The sequence below is a fragment of the Musca vetustissima genome, unplaced genomic scaffold, assembly GCF_032173495.1.
Source record: "Musca vetustissima isolate MV318-11 ecotype Yass unplaced genomic scaffold, APGP_CSIRO_Mvet_v1 utg1397, whole genome shotgun sequence".
Classification (NCBI taxonomy): Eukaryota; Metazoa; Arthropoda; class Insecta; order Diptera; family Muscidae; genus Musca; species Musca vetustissima.
The window spans coordinates 25,954-50,960 of NW_026880157.1; the positions used below are offsets into that span (position 1 = coordinate 25,954).

Sequence of the window (25,007 nt, forward strand, 5' to 3'; positions counted from 1 at the left end):
AAGGACTGAGTTCGAGCATCACTTTTGCCTTATTGCTTTCCAGCTGGGATTTTTTTCTGGCATTCTTTTCCAAAATCTGGCAATGGCCAAGGAAAATTTTGACCTTTCGAAATCCAATCCATTTTGGCCTACCCTTAAACTGGCATAAAAAACATAGCTCTTCGATTTGGGTTTCCATTAACTCCGTTTTTTTTTTCGCTTTCCTCCTCTGTAAACATAAGATTTTTTTTGGCAGCCTCCTTTTTTCTTCTTCTTTCTATTCCTTTTAGCTGTGTGGTGTTAATTTAATTTTATGATGAGTGTTGTATCGTTTTTCTTTCTATTATTATCAATATGCTGTTAAGTGGAATGGTATTTGTTGTTGTTGTGGTTTTTGTTGTAATTTGAAAAAAAATATAAGAATAAATAAATCTTTGTTTTTTTATTGTCAAAAGTAATCAAAAACAATAGCGCAACAGCAGTCATACAGTGAGTGGTTGTGGTAGTCGAATCGAAAAGTAAAGAGTAGTTTTTTCTAAGCTTAGACGAGTTGAAGGGCGATGCAATTCTTAATGCTGTTGCTTTGTTGTTGTTCTTGTTGTTGTTAGGCAACAAAGCTGTTGCTGCTGCTGGTGCTGCCGCCGACGACATCGCCATCTCTGTTGGCTCCGGTTGGCATTTAATAACAATTTCTCGGCCATTTGTTTCATATTTACATTGATGATGTTGCAGAAGAAATCATTCATTTTTTGTAAGACCCTAAATGGTAGTTATCTTGCCTCGTCTCACCTGTTGATTGTCGTGGTGTTATTTGTTGTTGTGACATTGTTGTTGTTGTTGCTGTTACTATTACCACCGCCATTCGATGATGAACTATTATTACTGTTATTACTGTTATTGGTTGTTACAGGACTACTATTGTTGTTGGTATTTTCAATTAAACCGCCGCCGCCACTATTCGCAGAAGAAGCCGTAACAGTTACCGATTTCAAATCGCTTGTTGAATTAATGATCGTCAAACCACTGCCATCATTAACTACTTGCTGTTGTTGCTGGTGCTGCTGTTCATTACTGCTGAGACTATTTGTTGAAACGGAAATAGTATTGGAATTAAGATTTCCCGCCGCCGTTTGTTGATTTGATGAGACAACCTGCACAGTGGTGCCACCACCACCCCCTGCACTGCTTGCCACTGTTACATTATTATTGTGATTACTAGCCGCTGCAGATGCCACCACAGTTGCCACCGGCACCGTACGCATATTGGCAAATATTTGATTATTGCCAATACGATTTCGCAGCACCGCATGTGCCATAGCTTGATGACCACCGATTTGTACCTGCATTTGTCCGGTATTGTTCTTCTGCAATTGTTTGACATTCACCAGACTTGTATACAAGACACGCTTGTTGTTGTTATCACCGGTAACCGAAACACCACCCGTGCCAGAGGTGGCTGTTATTGTGCCCGCTGTCGTGGCATTGGCATTACTACCATCCACCGATGTTGCCGCACCAATAATATTCAGAATACGTTCTCTTTTCAGTTTGCCCTGCTGTTGCAACAGTTGCTGCGACAGTAACTGCTGCTGCTGCACTGTGGCTTTGTTCAGCACCAATGTTTGCTGTTGTTGCTGTGGCTGAACATTGATGCCTCCTCCAGTCACCACTTGGCTGTTGTTGCTGCTGTTGTTGGCATTACTTGTGGTAGCCACAAAATTCAGCTTTAAATTTGAATTGCTTGCCTGCAGCTTCTGAGCAGCCGATTGCAATTCACTGGCATTGGTTATGGTGTAATTGGTAGCGGCTCCACCGCTAGAACTTGCGGTTAGATATATTTTATTACCACCACCACTGCTGCTGCTGCCACCGCCCTGTTGTTGTGAAGCCTGAGAAGTTATTATGGCTGCTGTGGGCTGTAAGCTGTAATTGTGATTGGCAGCAATAGCGGCTGCGGTATTGTGTTTTTGTTGTTGCTGCAAATTCACCTCCGATACCAGCAATGGAAATGATGATGGCATTTTGATAACTTTACCGCCACTGCCACCACCGCCAGTTGTGGTAACTTTTTGTATTTGGTGTTGTTGTTGTTGCTGCTGTTGTTGTTGTGTGGTGTATGTAACGCCGGTAGTTGTTGTTGTTTCCTGGCCACTCAGAGCATTCAATGTCGTTGTTAAGTCATCATCTTGTGATTGCTGTTGTTGTTGTTGCTGTAGATGTTGTTGTTGCAGTATTTGTTGGTGGGCTTGGGTGATTATTTTTCGTTGTGAGAATTTGCGGTTCAGCAACACCTTGTTGATATCTATAACAAGAAAAAGAAGATGGGGAAAATATTGAAAATATGATAAAAGAGGCTTAACAAAAATATTAAGTAAAAGAAATAATAAAAAAACGACTAAATATTTAAAGAAAAGATATATTAAAATCCGAACCGATTCCAACAAAACTTGATACACATTAGACTACACTAACTTCAGTACGTTGTGCAAAATTTTGTGGCAATGGGCCTAACTTCGGATCTTTGGTGAACCATTTACTTAAAATCGGACAAAAATGAATATGAGAGCTACATCTAAAACTGAACCGATTCCAAAAAAATTGCTACACGTTAGGCCATACTAATTTCAGTACGTTGTGCCACATTTCGTGCAAATCGAAAGAAATATAGGGGCTTTGGTGCATCACCTTTTACATAAAATCGTACAAAAATATATATGAGAGCTATATTTAAATCTGAACCAATTTACACGAAACTTAGCACACATCATTCTTTACTCAATTTAGAAGGCTATGCCAAAATTGGTGCAAATTGATAGATATATAAGGACTTTGTTGCACCATTTACATAAAATCGGCCGAAACTATATATGGGAGCTATATCTAAATCTGAACCGGTTTTCATGAAACTTAACACACATCATTCCAGAAAGTAATATAGGAGCTTAAGTACATAATTTACATGAAATCGGACAAAAATATATATTTAATATCGATCTTTAATATACCCTGCTCTATAACCTTTCTATATTGTTGATCAATTTGAAAAAAAGTAGAGTATCAAACTAGATCTTTGGCTCTGATTGATTTTGTTGCTAATTGTATATTTGTGAAATATGTTCAAATTCTAATCAAATCTTATCAACTATTGCAATTATCCATATAAAGAAAAGAAAAAAAAAACAACAATAATATCATGACTAACATATTTCCCCATACATAGACAGTTTCAATTTTAATCTTTGTTTATAAATAAAAAACATTGCACATTACTTTATAATTTGATAACAAAGCAATGCGCAGAGAAACAGCAGCAGCAAATATACAAAATTTATTTTACAAACCGTGATTGTTGTTTTGTGTCTGTCTAATGCCGAATCGATAAACAACAAAACTATGACGCATAATAACAACACTTCATGAACACCACAACCCGTCGATTTTTTAATGCGGAATATATATGGCGAACACAAGGGATTTCATCATAAATTTTATAGTACACTGAACTTTTGAGTTAAACGTTTTAATTTTTATTTTTTTTGATATATAACAACTCATGAATAAACAACAACAATAATGAAATAATGTAAATTATACCGAAATGGGTGTTAATTTGTTTTCCATCACTGACCTAAATAAAAAAGAACCAGTAAGGAAAGTTCAAAAGTTCCACTAGGCCGACTATATGATACCCTTCACCAACTTGGGTATAATCGGACGATAATCTATAAGAGAGCTATATCTAAATCTGAACCGTTTTTTACGAAACTTAGCACACATTCCTCCAGACTCAATTCATTAGTACGCCAGGCAAAATTTCGTGCAAATCGATGAAATTTTGGGGCTTTGGCACACTATTTACATAAAATCGGACGAAAATATATATGTGAGCTATATGCAAATCTGAACAGATTTTCAATAAACTTAGCCCACATCATTCTAAACTCAATGCAGTACGCTGTACCAAATTTCGTGCAAATCAAAAGTAATATAGGGGCTTTGGTACACCATTTACATAAAATCGGACGAAAATATATATGGGAGCTATATGTAAATCTGAAACGATTTTTACGAAACTTAGCACACATCATAACAGACCCAATTCAGTACGAAATGTCAAATTTATCTGAACCGATTTTTACGAAACTTAGCAAACATCATTCCAGACTCAATTCAGTACGAGGTGCCAAATTTTGTGCAAATCGAAAGTAATATAGGGACTTTGGTGCACCAATTACCTAAAATCGGACCAAAAAATATATATGTGAGGTATATATAAATCTGAACCGATTTTCACCAATTTCAATAGGGTTCGTCCTTGGGCCAAATGAATGAGCTGTACCAAATTTCATCCAAATCGGATTATAAATGCGACCTATATGTTGTTTACAATTTTACATCGATAGACGGACGGACGAAGGAATGGGCATAGTAGAATTGAGAATTATGTACGATTATTTTTAGTTGGGGAAAACTTTTTGGTTTTATATTTTTTATCGTTTATGTTATGTTGGCGTTATTTACATTTGTGGTTAACATAATCCTGCACATAAATGCATATTTTTTATCGCATATTAGAGTTTATTTATAATCCAGAGACCGACCACTAAGCACTTGAATTTATTCAACATGATTTATACTACTGTTATTATAAATCTCGATAATCTGAAAAATGTTTATAATTTCTTCTTTACCTCTCTAGAAAAGGTGGCCAGAGGAAACTATATTTTATAACTCTCTAGAAAAGTGGTCAGAGGAAACAATGTTATAAAATATGGGGAAGAACATTTCTTTTATCGATAGAAGATCTTCAAAATTACTTCTATAGATAGACTTCTATAAGTAGAATATCATCAAGAAGACTTCTATATATAGAATACCTTCAAGATGCCTTCTATAGCTACAAAAAATCATAAGTTCAAGAGCTCTTAAATAGCTAGAAGACCTGGAAGACTACTTGCATCTTTTATAGCTAAAAGAAATTCATGAGCACTTTTATAGCCAGAAAATCTTCAAGAGTTCTTCTATAAGTAGAAAGCCTACACATCTTGTTTAAGTAGAAGACCTTTCTTCTAAACAATAACATTTTAAACTAATAATAAAAAAACAATTTCATCTACCCTCACTTACCTGTACTTTCTGGACCATTCAGCTGACGCTTTTGAGCCGGTCGATTTGTCCATACTATCTTATTACCGGCACCCATTGTTGCTGTCACCGTACCATCGGCATTTGTTACAGCTGTTGTAGCGGCTCCAGCCAACACACCAGCCGGTGTAGTTGTTACATTTGTTGAACCGATTTGACGCCATACGATCTGTTGAGTCGGCTGCTGTCCGACCATTTGTTGTTGCTGCTGCTGGGTCAGCTGTTGGACGGCATTTCTTGCTGATGTGGTAACAATTAAGGGACCAGCCGTTGCATTGGAACCATTGCCAGTCGCATTGATATGCTGGACACCAGCTATATTCTGTACTGTCAATTGTTGTCCACTGCTAGTATTGATGATATTGACACCCTGACCGCTGCTCGAACCCAGAGAGACGGGTGCTTTTTGCAAATAGATTTTCTGTGAACCGGTCGTTGTGCCAATAACTTCGCCAGCCGATGTTGTGGTGTAAATCATTTGACCGGTGGTGCTGTTGTTGTTGTGGGTGATTGTGGCGGCTCCAATTGGCGTCAGGGTGGGTTGACGCATAATCGTTGTCGTTGTTGTATTGGAATTACTTGTTGTATTGGGAATATACTGAGCTATCACAGATGCACCGCCGCCAGCCGAAGAATTATTTGATGATGATGCTGCTGCCGCTGCATTCACAAGTTCCCCAGCTCGCTGTTGCATTAGAAGTTTTTGTTGCTGCTGTTGTTGTTGCAATTGTAGTTTACGCTGCTGCTGTTGTTGCAGTTGTATCTGATGCAACTGTTGTACGGTTACGTTGCGTATCTGTTGGGTGGTACCTTGTGGTTGTTGCACCACCTGTATCGTTGTCAGCTGATGTTGTTGTTGCTGCTGAGATGGTGAGGGCTGTTGCTGGTGTTGTTGTTGCATTTGTGTAACGGTAGCGGAGGAGTTAGTACTTGTGGCCTGCATTTGATTGTGTGGAGTGGTTGTAATGGTATCACCAGGATTTAGGGTAATCGTATTTCCAATTACTTGCAGCGGTGTTGAATGGGTTATCAAATGTGGTGGTTGTTGGCTGGACTGATGATGCTGTTGCTGTTGTTGTTGTTGTGGCTGAATCATTGGTTGGGCAATAACAATGGGTGTACCAGCATGTTGAACAACATCTTGCTGTGTATTTATACTCGAACAATTTGAAGAATCAACCGACGACGAAGCCATGACCAGGGCAGGAGTGGACGCTGTTATCTGCCGCTGTTGCGGTGTTAATCTCACAATCATATTATTCGGCACCACCGTCGGCTGTACGACTGGTACCAAACAACCAACTTTTGTTTCACTAACATCCATTGGTTCCGATTTAACAGCTACCTCCTCTTCTGGCACCGCACTGGACGTCTCGCCTTCTTCGTCACAAGGCTCCTTTTTAGGCTCTTCCAGCTTGAAGAAAGTCTCATCTTTTACAATGGCCTCTTCCAGTGGTGAGCAATTAAACGACGAACTGCCGACAGGTGTTAGAGCTGCACACGCCTTCTTGCCACCTTTACCGCGGGTATTTTTCTTGTTGTCACCACCAACAGACTTGTCACATTTCTTTGTGGCATCATCAATGCCTTCCAGCAAACCGGCTGCCGCTTCAACATCACCATCTACTTCGGTGTCAACATTTTCACCATCTAAAATACCATTCCAGAAATTGGTGGCCAATGTTTTGATGTCATCGATTTGCACCTCCTGCAGAATGTTGTCCAACATATCGGCATCGTCGCCATCACCCAGCAGATTTATGTCGTTCAGGGAGTCGCCACTGAAATTCAAATCCAGACAAGCACTGTTGTTGGCAGCCTCAGGACTTTTGCTACTGCCTCGTGTAATGTCGGACATAAAGGAGCTCTGCAGAAGCTGTGTATCGGCCTCCAGATCTTCGTATTTAAAAGCGGGGGTAATAAATGCTGAGCTTTCAAACTCATCGTTGTCCTTCCAAAGGCTGGATTCCTGTTTCACCAACTTACTGGCCTTTTTCAGGTCCCTTATTGGACTTAGCGATTCCCTGACCATTTCAACGGCAATGGGCGTTTGTTGAGACCAATCTACCAGCGGTGAGGTTAGTTTGTAATCCATATCCAATGACCAAAAATCTTCCTTTTCTGTTTCCGTGGGTGTTTTGGGTCTAAAATGCAACCAATCACGTCGTATTTCCGACAACAGTTCATTGCAAATATCCAAACGTTGCGAGGATGTGGGGGATAGTCCACCCAGCATTGTAACTTCATCCTCCGGCGATTGTTCTCGCTTTTGTTCGTTGATTGTTGCCACTTCTTCGATCAATACATTTACACCCTTCAATGGCTGGCCACTGCTGTTGGGTCTCAATGACCTTCGGCTTCTTCGGCTAAGATCACGTTGACGTATAACATCAGCCATTTGATTAAAGCAGGACACCTCATCGTCTTCACTTTCGGAAGCAAGTGGAGGGCCACCAGCGCCACCATTTCTGCCAAACATCTCGGCTCGATCATTCGAGTATTCAAAGATTACATCTTCCTCTTCCTTCTTGATCTTGATCAGATTACTTAGTTGGGCCAAATTGAGATTTTCTTCGTCTTCAACAATGTCAGCTGCTGCGGCCACCACAGAACCAGCATTCAGTTTTTGTATGCTGCTCAGTGGTTCGTTGGAATCATCGGCCGAGGCCAGTGAGGGTGCTGACGAATCCATCATTTCTTGTTTGATGGCTCTTGAGGTTGCAAGCAAATCACCAGGATTACATGAGGACGTTGATGCATTTTCTGAATCTGCATCCTGTATGATGATTTCGCGTTTTATCACATTCGTTTTGTCACTTATACTACAGCTATTACTTCTACTACCGTTGCTACTAATGTTCATATTAACATTGTTACTACTATTGTTGTTGTTGTGATTGTTGCTAATGCCAATAACTAGCGATGATGAATTGTTGTTGTTTGTCGTGGTGGTTGATGGCGAAGACCATGCTAATAATGAGGATGAGGTGGTGCTGGTGCTGATGCTATTGGAGGAAGTGTGTTGTAATTTATCCAGGACGGTGGCATTGGCTGCAGACGATGCACAACGATGATTGGGCCACGTCGTTGTCGTTGATCCATTTTCATCAACTGTTTTATTTAGGCCATTTACCTTATCATGTGTAATGGCCTCGTTTGCGGCTGCTGGTGCTGTTGCTGCTACATTGGTCGATGAGTTAACTAAATTATTTACACGTCCATTGACACTACCCACGACGCCATTATCCATCATCAGTGATTGAGACAATTTGTACAACAAACGTCGTTGTGCCGCTTCCATATTCTTTTGCTGCAAATGGGCATTATTCAATTTGCGCCGCTTCGAATTCTGTTCATTTTGCTGTTGTTGCTGCTGCTGCCTTCTTCTTCGCCGTCTTCGCCTTGCCATTGAGATACATGAATGATATAGCCTATCCCGTTGTATGTGTAAACCATGTTCATCTTCCAGTTCGTCATCGGAATATTCATATTCACAGCAATCACCATTGAGACCAATATCCGTATCATCGTCGTTACCATCCTCAACTCCATCATCACTTTTCGCCAGACGACGACCATTTGTGGTGGTTAGTGATGATGATGTTTTGGCGGGATCAAGATGATGCAGTAAATGATTATTGGTATCCATGATTTCTTGCTTAATTAGAGTGGCGGGTGTATTTGCATTATTTACATTAGTATTAGTAGTAGATGCTGTTGCTGCAAGGACTCCCGTTGGGGGTACCAAATCAACAACAGTTGGTGGTGAGGCGGGTTTTGTTGAAGAATCTTTTTTATTATTAGTTTTTGTCGTTGTTGTTGCTGCTGTTGTGTCGACAGAGGCGGTGGTGCAATCACTTGTTTTACTCTCCAATATTGTGTAGTCGAGTTGTGACCAAAAATCATCGAAATTCGATGCAACACGATCCAAGAGAATGCGACCACCACGACCCATGCGCCGCCGTGCAAAGCCAATACAACGTGGCCTACGGAGATGGAGAGAATTAAAACACAAATCAGCTTAATTTCTTAATGGTGTAAGCGTTTTGTTTAACTTACCTTGGATGTTTAATGGAGGCCAGGGTATAGCGATATTTAGTGTCACCAAAACCATATTCCTCCTTAGGCTCCCAAGGCCAATTGCCGGTATGGGCTCTTGACTAAAAGAACAATCGAAAAATTGGAATTAAAAAACGTTGATGGGGACATTAAATCGGACGTAAATATATATGGGAGCTATATCTAAATCTGAATAGATTCCCATAAAACTGGGCACTCGATTTTCACGAAACTTAACACACATCAGTCTAGACCCAATTCAGTACGCTTTGGTGCACCATTTACAGTAAATCGGACGAAAATATATATGGGAGATATATTGAAATTTGAACCAATTTTTCTCAATTTCAATAGGGTTCGTCCTTGGGTCAAATAAGTGAGATATGACAAATTTTATCCAAATCATATCATAAATGCGACCTGTACTTTGTTTACAAGAATACGGACGGACATGCGTAAATCGACTCAAAAAATGATTCTATTACAAACATATACACCAGGGCATAATACCCTGTACTACAGTGTGGTAATGGATATAAAAAGATGGTTCATAAACGGTAAAAGCGAACCCCAATGGAGTCCATCGAACCTTGTGGTAGCATTGAACCCCCAAAAATCACATTAATGGAAAAACCCTCTCTAACTTCATTGAAAGTGTTACCGAAACCAGAGATTCCAATTGAATTTGTTAGCCGGAAAACCCGGACTCAAAGCTACGTATAAGGAGCTTCGATCTGACAAGCTTTGAAAAGTACTGGAAATGGGAAAATTGTGGCACCGACTTCCCTCAAGTTCCCTCGGTTCGGTTCTAGACCGAATCCTATTGGATCCCCCATCGATCTTAATTAAAATACATACCCTCAAATAATCGCAGCCTTGTTTTCTTCTAAATGCAAATGGAGCCTCTTCTTCACTTTCCGAACCGATTTTGTGCGCTAAATCTTCCTCTTCGGTTTCGATGTTCGACTCATTTGGCGCAGGCGATGAACTTTGACGATGCAGGTGATGGTGCATATGATGCGGCAGATGATGTGGCAGACCCGATGTACTGCCCGGTATACCGGCCACACCTCCGCCAGCACCCAATGCAGCTCCTGTGGTACCCGATGTTGGTATAACACCCATCGTGGCTAAATACTGTTGTTGCTGCTGTTGTTGCTGGTGATTTAGTTGTTGTTTGTCACGCGGTATTTTATGTTTGCGTTTCTTATACTGTCGTTTCTCTTTGCGACTGCCAGCATTTAATGCATCTGTGCAGGGAGAATAAAAAAACATTTTTTTATTGAGCAAATTGCTGGCGATGCAAAAATTGATTCATTCATTAATTACCCATAGCTACATTCGCTGAATTCAGGTACTGCGGTGCTGATGAATACATATGACTGCTGCCCGATGTTGTTACATTGCCCGTTTGGCCCGCCGTCATTAATCCCGTAGAGGAACCCATAACATTATTTAAACCGGCTGCCGATGAACTGACACTTGGCACCACAGCCGTGGGTGTGGCTCCCGAAGATGATGAATGATGCGAGTATTGGTTAGCATACAGTGGGGCAAAGGCAGGTCTAAAAAAGAAAACAAGAAAATTAGAACACTTCTACAATTTGCCACACCGATTTGCAATACGAACCTTGAATTCTTGATCGTAGCACTGAGCTCTGAAAGTAAAGCTCCATTAAAGTCTTTGAGCTGTACACGTTTCTCAAAGATTTCTATGGACAAATGCACATGTTCACGCTTGGTTTTCTCACGCCTCTTGACCATTTCCAAAACCGTGGTGGCCCTTTGCAGATCACGCCTGGAATGGAATGCAAAGAAAATAGATAAATTATGTTGTCCTTCTTTGCTTTTTTTCAATGTCCTTATACTTGCCTTAACTTGAGCATCTTCTCATAGGAAGTCTCATCATTTTTACGATTCTTTCGCGTTTGCATTTTTTCAGTGCGTCGGCGAAATGCTAAGTACGGATTATTTGATGAGGCCCCCGGCCGATTCTCTGTCTTGACGGAGAGAATCAACGGATGTTGCTGTTTGGTTTTGAATATAAAAATGTGAAATTACAATGGGTAAAGGAGGCGTGTAGATAATAAGTGGAGACAAAGTTTTGTTTTTTGGTTTCAAAATTGTTATAATAGAAAACAACAACAAACAAAAAAGAATTATGCTAATAGTAGTAGTAGAAGAGAGAGTGGCATATATGAGGTGATCATATTTGTTTTTAGGGTTTTTCTTTACCATTTTCAGGCGCTTATTCAGCCAGTAGTCGTAGACGGCTATGCTGACCTCATCGTCCTGTTTGAGCAGCGCTTTTGCCTCATTCAATGTAACCACTGTCTGGCCTGAACTTTTCTCAAGACGATCCATCATTTGTTCAAATTTGAATGGCGTTAAATCTAAGCGTTTTCGTTGTTGTGTAACCCACACTTCATCTTCGCTATCCATATCGTATTCGGGTACATCTTGTTCCAAACCAAGTGCTAATGAAGAAATTAGAAATTCAAATTAGTTTCAAAATTAAAGTTCTTATAAAAACGGGAGAAAAAACTTACGCTGCATGTGAATCAATTGCCGTGGCATACGGTAATTGGGTGGATAATTTTTATCATAGAAATCTTGATCGGTGGTATAGACTTCTGGAGTCGGTATAATCAGACCTGTACATATTGCTCGTTGTAAATGATGTTCCTGTATGGAAACACAAAATTAAAAAATCATTATTAATAATTGAATTTACAAAATAAATATGAACTGTTAAAAATATGGGTATGTTTATTTTATAGTAAGAATAAATTAGTATTTTATTCCAAGGTTTATTCCCATCGAAATAAGTAAAATAAAGATCTAGCAGATGTTGAGTGAGCTGAGTGGGCAAAAGTCCTTGCAAAACTTCGGAAAAAATAGGTAAAAATCGAGTTAAAGAAACCTAAATTTGGGCTGTTTTATTGAGTCAAATTGAGCGTGTTAATGAATATGACTTATTTCGGAATATAATATCTAAGGATCCTAAATCTGTAGGTGGTATCAGGAAAAGAAATGACGCGTAAGCAATTTATTTATTGATTTTTTTTCGGCTGAGTGGAATTTCACTGTGATCTAGACGATCAGTATATCTAGTATATACAGCCATTTGAAAATCCAGAACCAGACAGGCTATGTTACAGCATCTTGCCGATTGGGTATTATATTGAGTTTTTAGGGCTTATCTACATTGCTTATTGATATCGAGACTATGGAAAGGAGATAGATGTAACCATTATCCCATTATTCTGAGAAAATTCCTTTATTTAGAAATGATCTGAAAATTAAAAAAAAAAACTTCGATCAAGGGCAGAGCAATAGACATCGCTTTACACGATGTAGGGATAGACCTAGTCCCACACCTGTTATGGCTTGTGATGTTTGATCAACTTCAAATGAAAGCAGTCGTGAATATTTTTTAAGGGCCAATGCAATGTCCAAAATTGGAATTAATTTATTAAAGAATATATTTGCTCGAAGCCCCAGCAGGCAGGGATTATTAAATATTTTTAAAAAGGGCCCAAGGGGTGGATTTATTACAGACTATTCTTTAAATGCATAAAAGAGGTGTGGATTTTTTAAATCCTACATATATCGCTGTAGGTACCATTGAGATATTTTAAACACCTCTGAACCAAATCACGAATAAAAAAGAAATATATGGTTGATTTCCTTAATATTCGACAGCTTTGATACACACTGGCGCCCAACATAAACATGTACATTTTCCAACTTTTTTGGTTTAGGGATATTTTTAAGTATTTATGGAATCGACGAATATACTCAAACCGAAATTTCCCATATTTCTGAAAATAAAATCCGACGCAGGAAATAACAAATTTGATGCGCCCAACTATGGTGCATTGTGGCGCCCAACATATTTTTTTTTTTAATTTCTGATAGACTATATTGGCACAAAAAAAAAATACATTTTTAGAAATACACTGAATGAAATTCGATTAAGAAAGACAAATTCCTTTACTTTCCTAACCTTTTACAGGTTTTAAACGTTTTGGCGCCCAACATATTTTTTAAGAATATTTTTTTAAATGCAGAAAAAAGCGTGGATTTTAAAAGAATATTTTAATTTTATTTTAAATGCTGAAAAAGGCATTGATTTGTTACAGAATATTTTTTCAAAGATTTTTTTCCAAAACATTCGAGTATATTTTAAAGAATAATTTTTTAACTTTGAGGAGATTTGAAATTGATACTCTAACAATATTCTTCGCAATATTTTCCATTAAATAATTAGCTTTGCCAAAACTCTGTCATGGTTAACCTAAAACACAAATTTTCTTTTCTTTTTTACTTTCAGCTTATCTTTTTCATATCTTCTATATTTTCAATTGTCTGGTACCCAGTATGACCAAAGGTCTATGCTTGAAAGAAGTTGATAAATAACATGTTGCTGAACATCCTTTAACTTAACCTCCTATCCCTATGGTGGAGTTTGGTCAGAAGGTTTTGATTTAACCTATGGTGGACGTTAAAATTGTCTTCCATATTACTTCAGTTTCCGCAGGATAAACATAATAGAACAAAGAGCTATGGATCTCCATGTTGGTCTGCCTTTTTAAATATTCATGATAGAGTATTGGAAACATTCCTAGAATGTTTGATATTGGAAATGGAATAAATCAGTTCAGGTTTTTATATAGGCCCCACTTAAATGTACCACCCTATTTTCGGTATTTTAATGATTTTTACTGCATTTTTTGCAGCAGAAAGGCATGTAATTTGACATTTCATGGAAAGCAAAGAAGACTCTTCGATTTTTTTTTCAATGTATGTCCATGTTTATACCCTTCACCACACTGTGGTACAGGGTATTATGTGTTTGTGCATATGTTTGTAAAAGGCAAAAGGAAACGACATTGTTCCTTTTGAGTAGATTTAAGCATGCCCGTCCGTCTCTCTGTCCATGTTAATTTGTCTATCCATGCTAATTTGTAAACAAAGTACAAATGAAATGTTGATATTGAGAAAAGTCGGTTCAGATTTAAATATAGCTTCCATATATATTTTCTGTAAATTGAGCGCCAAAATTCCAAAATTTCTTTCGATTTGCTAGAATGATGTGTGTTACGTTTCATGAAAATCGGTTCAGATTTAGATATAGCTCCCATATATATTTTCGTCCGATTCAATGTAAATGAAGCACCAAAGCCCCTATATATTATTGATTTGTACGAAATTTTAAATTCTAACCTAATTATTCCTGTTATAAGCTAGGAGGTTTCAATTTGCAGAGTATACGAAGTTCGAATGGATATATTACAGACATGGTCTGCAGATTTATAAACATAAAAACTATTCGAAAATTATAAGTTTTGTTGACTATTAAAGAATTATTCCCGAATGGATATACGAGCCAATATTGCAATTTCTAGCTTATACAGTAGAGGACATTCGTTTGAGCACATATGATGTTTTTGAGATTTTACTGTGAAAACACATTATTGTTATATATTTTTTTAAACAAAATGTTGAATTTATTTAAGGTGTCGAATATCAAATACAAACCAAAAACATTTTTCATACGTTTTTTGAAATAAGTAAATATAAGGTATATTTTGCCTTTTTTGTGAGGACATTCGTTTGAGCGCAGTTCATTAAAAAAATGGCGTAATAAAACAAACTTAGACTTAATAATGGATAATGGATGGATATGTCAGGAAGTATTTCAAAAAAGAAAAATTAAAAAAGTAATAAATTATTCATAGTTTTTGGACCCACTAAACATAGTCTATCAATTTGTGTTAAACAAATTAGAATGAACAATTTTATACAAATTAAAGGAAGAAGAACAAAAAACAAATACCAACAAAGTAGCAAATGTCAATTAAAACATTAAACAAAAACAAATTAATTCTAACAGTAAACTGAAAAAAGAAAGAAAAAATATTGTGTATATGAATATAGTCAACAAGTTGACCCAATTATCGTGTGACAATAACACCTAATAAAATCAGATAAGGCGGGTTTCATGTCTAAAATACACACTACCAAGAAAAAAGGAAGCAAAACACTTGAAGTAGTTTGAAAACAAAAATTAAAGTCTTTAAAGATAAAAAACCGCGACCCAGTCAGTCAGGCAGTCAATAACTCACTTCCAATTGAGGTTTAAAATATATAATTAATATTGTATATATTAAATTCAAAAATATTAATGTATTTCAAATCAAGTCCATTTTTATTCAAATTAATTCAACATGAATGTGTAGTGTAACCCCCTTTTTTCTGAGTTCTATAGATTTTTTTGTGTGTTTTGTTTTTATGAATTGATTAGAGAAATTGTAGAAAACTAGTTTATCGTTTATGTTCCGATTTAGTTTTTATCAGTATTTTTTATGCATTCTTTCAGTTTTGCAAAGGTTTTTTTGCCAACATTTTATGATCGCAATCAATTTGAGATTTTGATATAGTTTAAAAAAATATTCGAATAGAAGACAATGAATCATTCTAATAACTAAATACAAGACAAAATAAATTTTATTCATTTTTTTAAATTGTAAATCCCTAAATAAATATTAACAAAATCAAAAATCTATTATGTTGATTAATAAAATTGTAAAAAAGCTTTACCAATTCTCACAATTTAAATAAAAATCAAAAGGAAGGTAAGGAGATAAAAAAATCTAATCAAGTTGGATTTTAAATTCCATTAATAATCACCAATTTTTTCTTCTTCAATTTCCAAAAAAAAAAGAAAAAAAAACTATTGTTAATAATACAAAAATACTAATATATACAAATTAGTACACATTATTATTTATAAGCCAATATTTGTGTGATTGTAATTACATAGTTCGTTTTTTATTGATTGCTCATTATCTAGTGGACACATCAAGGGAGACAAATTAATTACTGATAATATTCGACGACTACGACATTAGGAATTTAGAAATTAAATGAAAACTAATAGATTTAAAATAAAGTTTTAAATATATGTAGTACATTTATACGCCCCTTATTTTATAAATAAAATTTAGATAACGCACGCACCTAATAATCGGTATTATGATTCACTTACATTTAGATAGGTAATTGGTGTTTGAAGATTAAAGAGCCAGAGATATTTGAAAATAGTTATCTCTTAGAGTGTACGCTAATGTATTCAATTATACGATACCAAGGTAAGACCGATTTTCTAGAAAGGAGTAAAGATAATTTTGGAGGAGATGATTTCCCATAAATCAATAATTTTTCGAAAATCACCTTTAGAATTATGAAATGCACAATCTATTCTAATAAAAGATAAAGTGATTGACTGACTTAACGATTCATCAACGCCCAGACGAAACGGCTGAAGCTCTCTTGGTCCAATGTAGTCAGATAATGCTGGATTTTTGGAAATTCGTACTAGAACGGTACGATAGAACCGGAAGAGTTAGAAAATGTAGAGCTAAAAATTTGAAATGAGGGTCATTGGAGTGTAGAATAGATGTAGCAAAGGATTTTTTGGAAATTTGGATTATAAGTATCCGAAAAGTACTATTTCGTATAATTTTGTAGCATGTGAATAAATAAGAGTTAAAAACTTGAAATTTGGAATGCGAATTAGGGTTGAGAAGTAGGGTCGATATAAAGAGATGGTTTTGAAAGCGTGTACTCATGTGTTCGAAAAGTTCTATATGGTACTATATTTGGTACAAATTTGACTTGGAGGTACAAATCGAGCTGGAATCCTGAAATTGAAATTATCATTACCGTCGGAGTGTAGGATTGGGATATGTACGTAGTTTTGGAAAATTTTTACTTATATGTACGAAAAACACTAAAGTACTAAATTAGTACTAATGTGTACTATATGGCAGAAAATTTGGAATTGGGTGAACAGATGGAGCTGAAATCTTGACATTTGGAGTTAGGATCATTGTTGGTGGTCGAAATGAGCTATTTAGGAAGTTTTGGTACAATTTAAATTTTGAATGAACCGATGTAGGAAGTTTTGGAAATTTGTACTAAATGGTGCCAAATGTGAATTTCGGTGAACCGATTGAGCTGGAATCTTGAAATTTGACGTTAGGATTACTGTTGGGGTGTAGGATTAGGGTTTGTAGAAAGTTTAGTACTAAATTTGGTACGATTTAAATTTTGAGTGAACCAATAAATCCTGAAATTTAGAATTAGGATAACTTATGGGTACTAAATTTTGTACAATTTGAATTTGAGAAAACTGATGGAGCTTGAATCCTGAAATTTGTAGTAAGATCATTGTTGGAGTGTAGAATTGTGCTATGCAAAAAGATTTGGAAATTCGTACTAATGTGTACTAAATGGTACCAAATATAGATTGGGGTGAACCGATAAAGCTGGAATATAGAAATTTGAATTTAGAATCACTGTTGGGCTGTAGGATTGGGCTATGTAAGAAGTTTTGGAAATTCATACTAAAATGTGTTGTAAATGGTACAACATTTGGTGAAGCGAATGGCTTGGAATCCTGAAATTAGGAAACATGATTTCTATTTTATTTAACATGTTTCGGAATGTCCGATTTGCACAGTTTTGTTGCATGGTTTGTTGCCATTTTAAAGGTAACTTCATAATGCCTCTTTCATAGATGTCCGGCTCTCTATTTGCAAAAAACTCTAGTAGTCGATTTTCACAATCCCCCTAGAAACCAATTTTTTATCATTAAAGAAATTTTGCAAGCTCCCAAAGTTTCTGGCGAGTCACTGTAGATTTGTGTGACCTAGCGTTGTCCAGGTCGAACACGACACCTCTCCTGTTGGCCAATTCTGGCCGTTTCAGGACAATTGTTATCTTCAAACGGTCCAGTTGTTAACAATAGAGATCAGAATTTAATGTTTGGCCATATGGAAGCAACTCATAATAAATAATCCCCTTCAATTACACCAAATGCATAGCAGAACATTCCTGGCCGTTAGTCCAGGTTTGGCGGACGTTTGAGATGCTTCACCGCTTTTTGACTACGATGGTTTTCGCACAGGGTTATCGTATGTGATCCATTTCTCATCTCCAGTCACCATCCGTTTAAGAAATGGGTCTATACATTCGATTTTTTTCTGTTAATTTGTGTGGTTCCAAAACATCGAGCTTCTTTTTGAATCCAGCTTTGTGTAAATGGTTTAAAACAGTTTTATGATGGATTTTTAGCTCCTAGGCTATGATATGACTGGTAACATGCCGGTCAACCTCGATCATTTCTCCGATTTTATTTTTAACATCAAAAATTCCTAAGCAGAATCTACGAAACCAAAATTGCACATAATTGGCTGTTACAATATTAGCCGCTTGGCTTGCATTTTCGCCTTTGTCAAAGAAAAACTGTAAAATGTACTGAATTTTCTCTTTGTTCATTTCCATTTTTAACATCTTGTAACTCACAACTGAATGCACCAAACAAACAAAAAAACAGCAAAATAATTTTTTTTACTGCGAAATGTGACCCCTCTTCCCACGAGAATAAATCTGAAATTGTTTGATCGATACTTTACGAGAAATCTATCAGTACTGTCATTTGCCGAAAAAAATGGATTTCTTTTACCCCAACCTAATATTATAATCTCTTGGAGCACTTTCTTCTATTTAGCCGATTTAGGATCGAAACATAAACTCCAGTTTCATATGTTAATTTATTTATTTCTTTTCATATAATTAAAACTATTGATATCTTTAATACAAAAACGTTGCTCCTGAAAGTTTAAAAATTAATACGATTACGATACAATATTAATTTGAAATCGTGTCTGGAAACGCTGCATTAATAAAATGCCACATAAAATAGGTATCAATCATTTATTTCGTTTGGAAAACCCTTAATTTATTTGAAAAATAAATACTGAGTGAGTCAAGAATCACTAAAAATTCTGATTGACTTCTGCAATAGTACTGACGTCTCAATATTGGTTCTATAAACAAAAATAATAAAATAATTTAGAATAGAAATTTGGTTAAATTCTTGGAATTTACGAATATAACACAAGGTTAGAATTGTAATGTTATTTTAATATGCATCTAAATGAAATCTGAAAAATAGTAATTTTTGCATTATAAGCAGTGAAACTTTTCATTTTACAAATAAATGTAAAAGATTAAGTAATATAATGGAAACTCCCAAGATATATTTTCAATTGATGTCATACCAATAATATTTGTCTTTAGTCAGTAATTTCCAAATTACTACTTCATTTAATCCGCTTAAAAAAACTATTCCTAAAATGTGTGAAAGATCTCACTGGTCATCTGCTGAAAAAGGTTTTACTGCCTCTAAATTACTTTTCTTTACAATTGTAAAATAAGTGTAATAAATAGATTGACTAGTAGAATGATAAATAGCTAAAGGTTAGGAGTGTTAAATGATCTATGCAACAACAATTAAATCCCTTCCAAGAATAACAGGTAAAAAAAACTGAACAACTGTCGGTCAACTTTGACCCTTAGTTAATAATCTCTGTAAGTACATAGTTGTGTGAAAACATGAAAACCAAATGTAAATTGTCGATTTAGTACTTTAGTGTAATTGCTAGTGAAATTATTGTAGATTTTATGATATAGGTACCTTGTCATAGGTATAAGAAATGCCGAGTTTCCCTTTATAGTATCCATAGGGAATGCACAATGTAAAAATGAATATTATTATTAAAGTAAAATCATTTAAAATACAAGTTTTGGAATATCATGGTAATTTACCATAGATCTATGGAAATGAATTTCCATTAAGCTATCCCTAAAATGGGACTCCTTGTTTGACTAACAAATTATTGAATACCTCCGCATAATACTATCGACCAATATCGGCTTGAAAATCTAGTGTCACAATCAAAAATACTGGGGCAAATATGGCAAACAAAATGGACACTACACACCTTTGTGGGGGAGGTACCAGAAGGTGTGGGCCCATATAAAGTCATAGATATAATATAAGTTTGTGCAAAGTTTTGTTCAAATCGGATAGTCCGTTCACGTGATATTATACATTTTCAGCAAAATTTGGAACATTTTGTGGGGGAGGTAGCAGAAGGAGTGGACCAGTGGGTCCTATCTTCAATCTTTATCTATTTGTATATTTCATATATATATATATATATATATATAAAATTTGTTTCAAAATGGGCCTTCTATTCGCCTAATATGGGAGGAGGGGACCAATGGGTCCCATCTTCAGACTTGAAATGAATTTCCATTAAGCTATCCCTAAAATGGGGTTTAATACTTCGTTTGTATTTTCAGTAGGACATCCAGAAATCCTAGAGATGGAAATGTCAGTATACCGAATTCCAAGAATCAACGACACTCCCTCGTTGATTCTTGTTTGACTTACAAATTATTATATACCTCCGTATAATACTATCGACCAATATGGGCTTGGAAAACTAGTGTCACAATCAAAAATACTGGGGCAAATATGGTAAACAAAATGGACACTACACTACCTTTGTGGGGGAGGTACCAGAAGGTGTGGGCCCATAAGTCCCATCATTCAACATTATAAAGTCATAGATATAATATACGTTTATGCAAAGTTTTGTTCAAATCGGATAGTCCGTTCACGTGTTATTATACATTTTCAGCAAAATTTGGAACATTTTGTGGGGGAGGTAGCAGAAGGAGTGGACCAGTGGGTCCTATCTTCAAACTTTATCTAGGCATGGTAAATATAATATGTTGTGCAAAATTTGTTTCAAAATCGGGCCTTCTATTCGCCTAATATTGGATTTATAAATATTGAAAATGTTTGACCAATTGTGTGGGAGGAGGGGACCAATGGGTCCCATCTTCAGACTTGATCTAGACTTGGTAAAGATAATAGGTTGTGCAAAGTATGGTTCAAATATAACATTCCATTTGCCTGATATTGGATTCACAAATATTAAAAATGTTGACCCCTTATGGGGCAGGTAACAGAAAGAGTAGACCGATGGGTCCCATCTTCGGATTTCATCTGGGCTTGGTAAAGATAATAGATTGTACAAACTTGTGTTCAAATCGGACATTCCATTAGCCTGATATTTTATTTATAAATATTGAAAATGTTGACATTTTGTGGGGAAAGTCCCCATCTTCCTACTTGATCTACGCTTGGTAAAGGTGCAAAGTTTCGTTAAAGTCGGATAAATTAATTTTTAGCATATTTTCGACCATTATAGACCACAAATGTGTCGGAAACAGCTTGAATCGAATTTTCCAAAACGGATGCCATACGACGGATAGATAAATTACGTTGGGTTCCAGGACATAGTAACGGAATGAGAATGGAATAAAATAGCCGATGACCTTGCTCGATGGGATTCGCAGTCGTTCAATCTGCTGATTTAGGGATCTGTACCACCTCCTTTTGGTTATTTCATTGGCAAAATCCCTATGAGCTACTGCGAGGTAGTTGGTAACAGATGGTGATCATAATAGGACTTCTATAGCAGCACATATGTCTCTGAACCAAACCGAATTTTGCAAATCCACTTCTTGACTGCAAAGGAGCTCTTCATGTTATACGACGGATAGTAAAATATGTTGGATTCCAGGACATAGAAACGGAATGAGAAGGAAAAGAGTTAGCCGATGAGCTTGAGGGGTATCGCAGACGTTCAATCTACCGATTGAGAGATCTGTGCAACCTCCTATTGGTTATTTCATTGGCAAAATCCGTATGAGCTACTGCGAGGTAGTCGGTAACAAATGGTCATCAACAGAACATGCATGCAGGATTTCAAAAACTATCTACTTCGATGCTGTCTGTCATAGTAAGAGGGAGATAAAAATCATTGTGGGGATCATAACAGGTCACGGCAGGATTAGATCTCTCATATCTAAATGGGACATTAACGAGGTTTAAACAATTGAACATATACTCCACCACTAACTAGCAAACGACACAGATAGTTTGGCAAACATGAAATTGATAATCTAACCGTCTTCTTCGAAAGAGACTCCAAGAAGATCCTTAGCTTTGTTAAAATTCTGACATGGCTAAAATATCGAATGGATAGTCTATCAAGAAAATGTCAGAGTGCATTGAGCAAAACTCCCGTTTACACAACAGAGGGGTTTACGATTCGAAACGACCCGAGTCATTGACAACTCAGCGACAAACAGCTGTACCAAACGAAACAGTAAGGCTTTTGAACATCGATCAAAAGCCAATTGTGTAAAAGCAATAGGGCTGCTACGTTTTGAAATTTGTACCACATATAGCATAGGGCTTTTTAAAGAGATCCATACCTTCCCCATAAATTGTCGCCAAAATTATGTTTTTTTTAAATATTTAACGGGCTCTCCACTGGACATATCACATTACCGAATTTTAGAAGCCCACATCTTGAAAAGTAGATACTACTTCGTAATCAGTACCTACTAAAAGGCTTAATGGGCCGCAATTTTGGATGCCTATATCTCACAACTACTCGAAAACAAAATAAGTTGTGCTTAATTCGAAAATACAAAGGGGGAAAGTGGAAGAACCCGTCTATTAGAATATATCCTGCTTGGAAATAATAAAATATATACAAAAATAGCTTTTGTAGTAAATATCATTCTTTCATGAGAATATCAGATGAAGATCTGATTTGAACATAGCTTGGGTTATCTTTAGTTGAGATAACCCCATCCTCAAATATAACATTTTTATAACTTTCTTTATAAGAGAATGGATTCCATTCTAGATTTGCTATTTGATAATGCTTTTAAAAAACTCACCGACTCTTCCTCTTTTTCCATGCCACTTGGCATTTGTGGTACCGCTCGATTTATAGCTGAATATTCTGGCAAATCCGGTAACTCCTCAGCCAAATAGATGGGCATTTGTTTCGATGGATCAAGGGCACGAGCCCTAAATGATAATTTCGACATGGTGATGATGTTTTTTCTGTTTGATTGATGAGAAGACAGACAGACGACTTATGTGGACAAACTTCTTCCTTGTTTAGACCTTTGTTTTGTTTTGCTTGTTACAAACTAAATTTGGCTTTGTGTTCTGTTGTTTTTTTTTAGTTTTGAATTTTTATATAATAATAAAAAAAATAAAAACAAAATTTGAATTTTATTCTATTTCCTTGTTTTGAAGTTTTAGGTAGTTGTTGCTGTTTACTGCTCTCAGTGCTGCTGCTGGTGTGTCTTTAGGAAGGTGCTGCTGCTGATGATGATGATGAGTATGGAGTAAATGTAGGCAAGAAAAGGAGTTGCTTGAAAATGAAAATATTTATAACAATCCAAATTTTGTTAATAAAAAATAAACTGCCTTTTCTTCTCTTTTTTCTTTTTTATATATCCTTTGTTAATCTTAGATGCGTAAAATGTGGCTGGGGACAACAATTGAAATGATAAGAATGTTGTTGTGGAGGTGGATTCTGGAGACTGGAGACAGATAATGTGGAATTTCTTTCTGCCCTGCAAACTGAGGATTGGTTATAACTTAATGCCACCAATGCACTTGCTGCTGCTGCTTTCGGTGCCTGATGATAATCTATATAGGATGAGGATAATTTAGATTTTAAAGCAGCACTGCTGCTTGGCAGAACTATTGGTTGTGGTTGCAAATTACTCCTCCAAAAGGGACTTCTTGCCAGTGGGGATGTTGTGATTGTTGTTGGTCTTGTGGGAGGGAGCGGCGGCGACCAGCAGTTGTTGTAATCCAATAACAATGATACTGTCGCGGCTGCTGCAGCTTCTCCTCCTGCTGTTACTTCTTCGCTTACTTGTCGTTGAAGTAAAACCTTGCTTAAAAGGTAATATATGAAAACTACAATACAAAACTCTTTTTTCTGTTGTTGTTGTAGTTTTTGTATAGTATTCCTACTACTACTACTGCTAGTGGTGGTTAATGAGGATTTTGGAATTTCCAATTCCTTGCAAACTATGTAATAATAATAATAATATGTTTGCAATGTAATTGTATTATCCTGCTGCTGCTGCTTCGGCTGTTCTTCTGTGTAGCTAGGTAATTGTGGAAAAATCTTCTTTGAATTGTTTTCCTCTGCTCTTCTTGTGTTTCTTGCTGTTGTTGTTGGTGTCGATGAGTTTGCTTTAAACGTCTTCGACGTCTTTGTTGACGTCGTCGTTGTTGTTGTTACCGACCTTTTATTATTATTGTTCGTCGTTGCGGCTGTTGTTGTTGTTGTTATGCTTGTGTACGATGATGATGACGAAGAAGAGTGTATCACTCCAAATGCCGGTTCAATGTCTCTTTCCACAACACTTGGTGATGTTTGTGTTGCTATATTTGTTTCAAGATAGCTTTTGTTTTGGGGAATTTCTGCTCTTGTTGTTGTTGCTGTTGGCAATGGTTTTTCCCGTTTGGTAGAGATCAGCAATGGTACCACAATAAAGAACAACAATAATTGTTGTTGTTCTATTTGCTGCTGTTGGTCGTGTTGTTTTTGGTTGCAGTTGTTTTTGTTTTTATTACTTTGTTTATTTAATACGTTCTTGCTGCTGTTGTTGTTGTAATTCGTCTTTAACAATATTTGCTGCTGCTGGCGCTGATGCTGTTGCTGTTGATGCTGTTGATTTATATGACAACTACTACGATTTTTTTGCAATGATAGCAACAATAACAAATCGTGCTGGCTATATGACGACGACATTTTTCAAATTGAAATCGAAAAACTTAAATAAATTTGCATAATTACAACAATGTTGAATGGAATCGTAGCGGTGAACGTTAACATTTGTATGCATTTCATATTTCATTTAAATAATAAATGACAACGACGATGACAGCGCAGCAACAGCTCTCCAGCGACGGCGGCTACGTTGACGTTGGCGACGACGGCAAAGACAGCAACGTTAGCGTCGACAACAGAAACATTAAACGGCATTTTTTATGCAAAACATGATAC

General features: G+C 36.4%; 1 protein-coding gene across 1 annotated transcript; it reads right to left on the reverse strand.

Annotated features, from left to right (window-relative positions):
* Positions 1 to 583: 583 nt before the first annotated feature.
* On the reverse strand, positions 584 to 23,027 carry LOC133325558 (serine-rich adhesin for platelets). The gene is made up of 11 exons (XM_061534299.1): positions 22,867 to 23,027; positions 11,733 to 11,868; positions 11,419 to 11,660; positions 11,056 to 11,210; positions 10,814 to 10,981; positions 10,513 to 10,748; positions 10,042 to 10,433; positions 9,184 to 9,284; positions 5,107 to 9,110; positions 769 to 2,281; positions 584 to 638 (listed from the first exon to the last, which is right to left on the reverse strand). Exons 1-11 carry the CDS (start codon positions 23,017 to 23,019, stop codon positions 584 to 586), a joined length of 7,155 nt encoding a protein of 2,384 aa, XP_061390283.1. The 5' UTR covers positions 23,020 to 23,027.
* Between the last annotated feature and the right edge of the window lie 1,980 nt (positions 23,028 to 25,007).

Bases quoted from the DNA above. Each gene is read 5' to 3' on its own strand.
- LOC133325558 (XM_061534299.1), bottom strand. From the start codon at position 23,019: ATGTCGAAATTATCATTTAGGGCTCGTGCCCTTGATCCATCGAAACAA. The intron at 11,869-22,866 runs GTGAGTTTTTTA...GTTTCCATACAG, and splicing joins TGGAAAAAGAGGAAGAGTCG to GAACATCATTTACAACGAGC. The intron at 2,282-5,106 runs GTAAGTGAGGGT...TTCTTGTTATAG, and splicing joins GAATGGTCCAGAAAGTACAG to ATATCAACAAGGTGTTGCTG.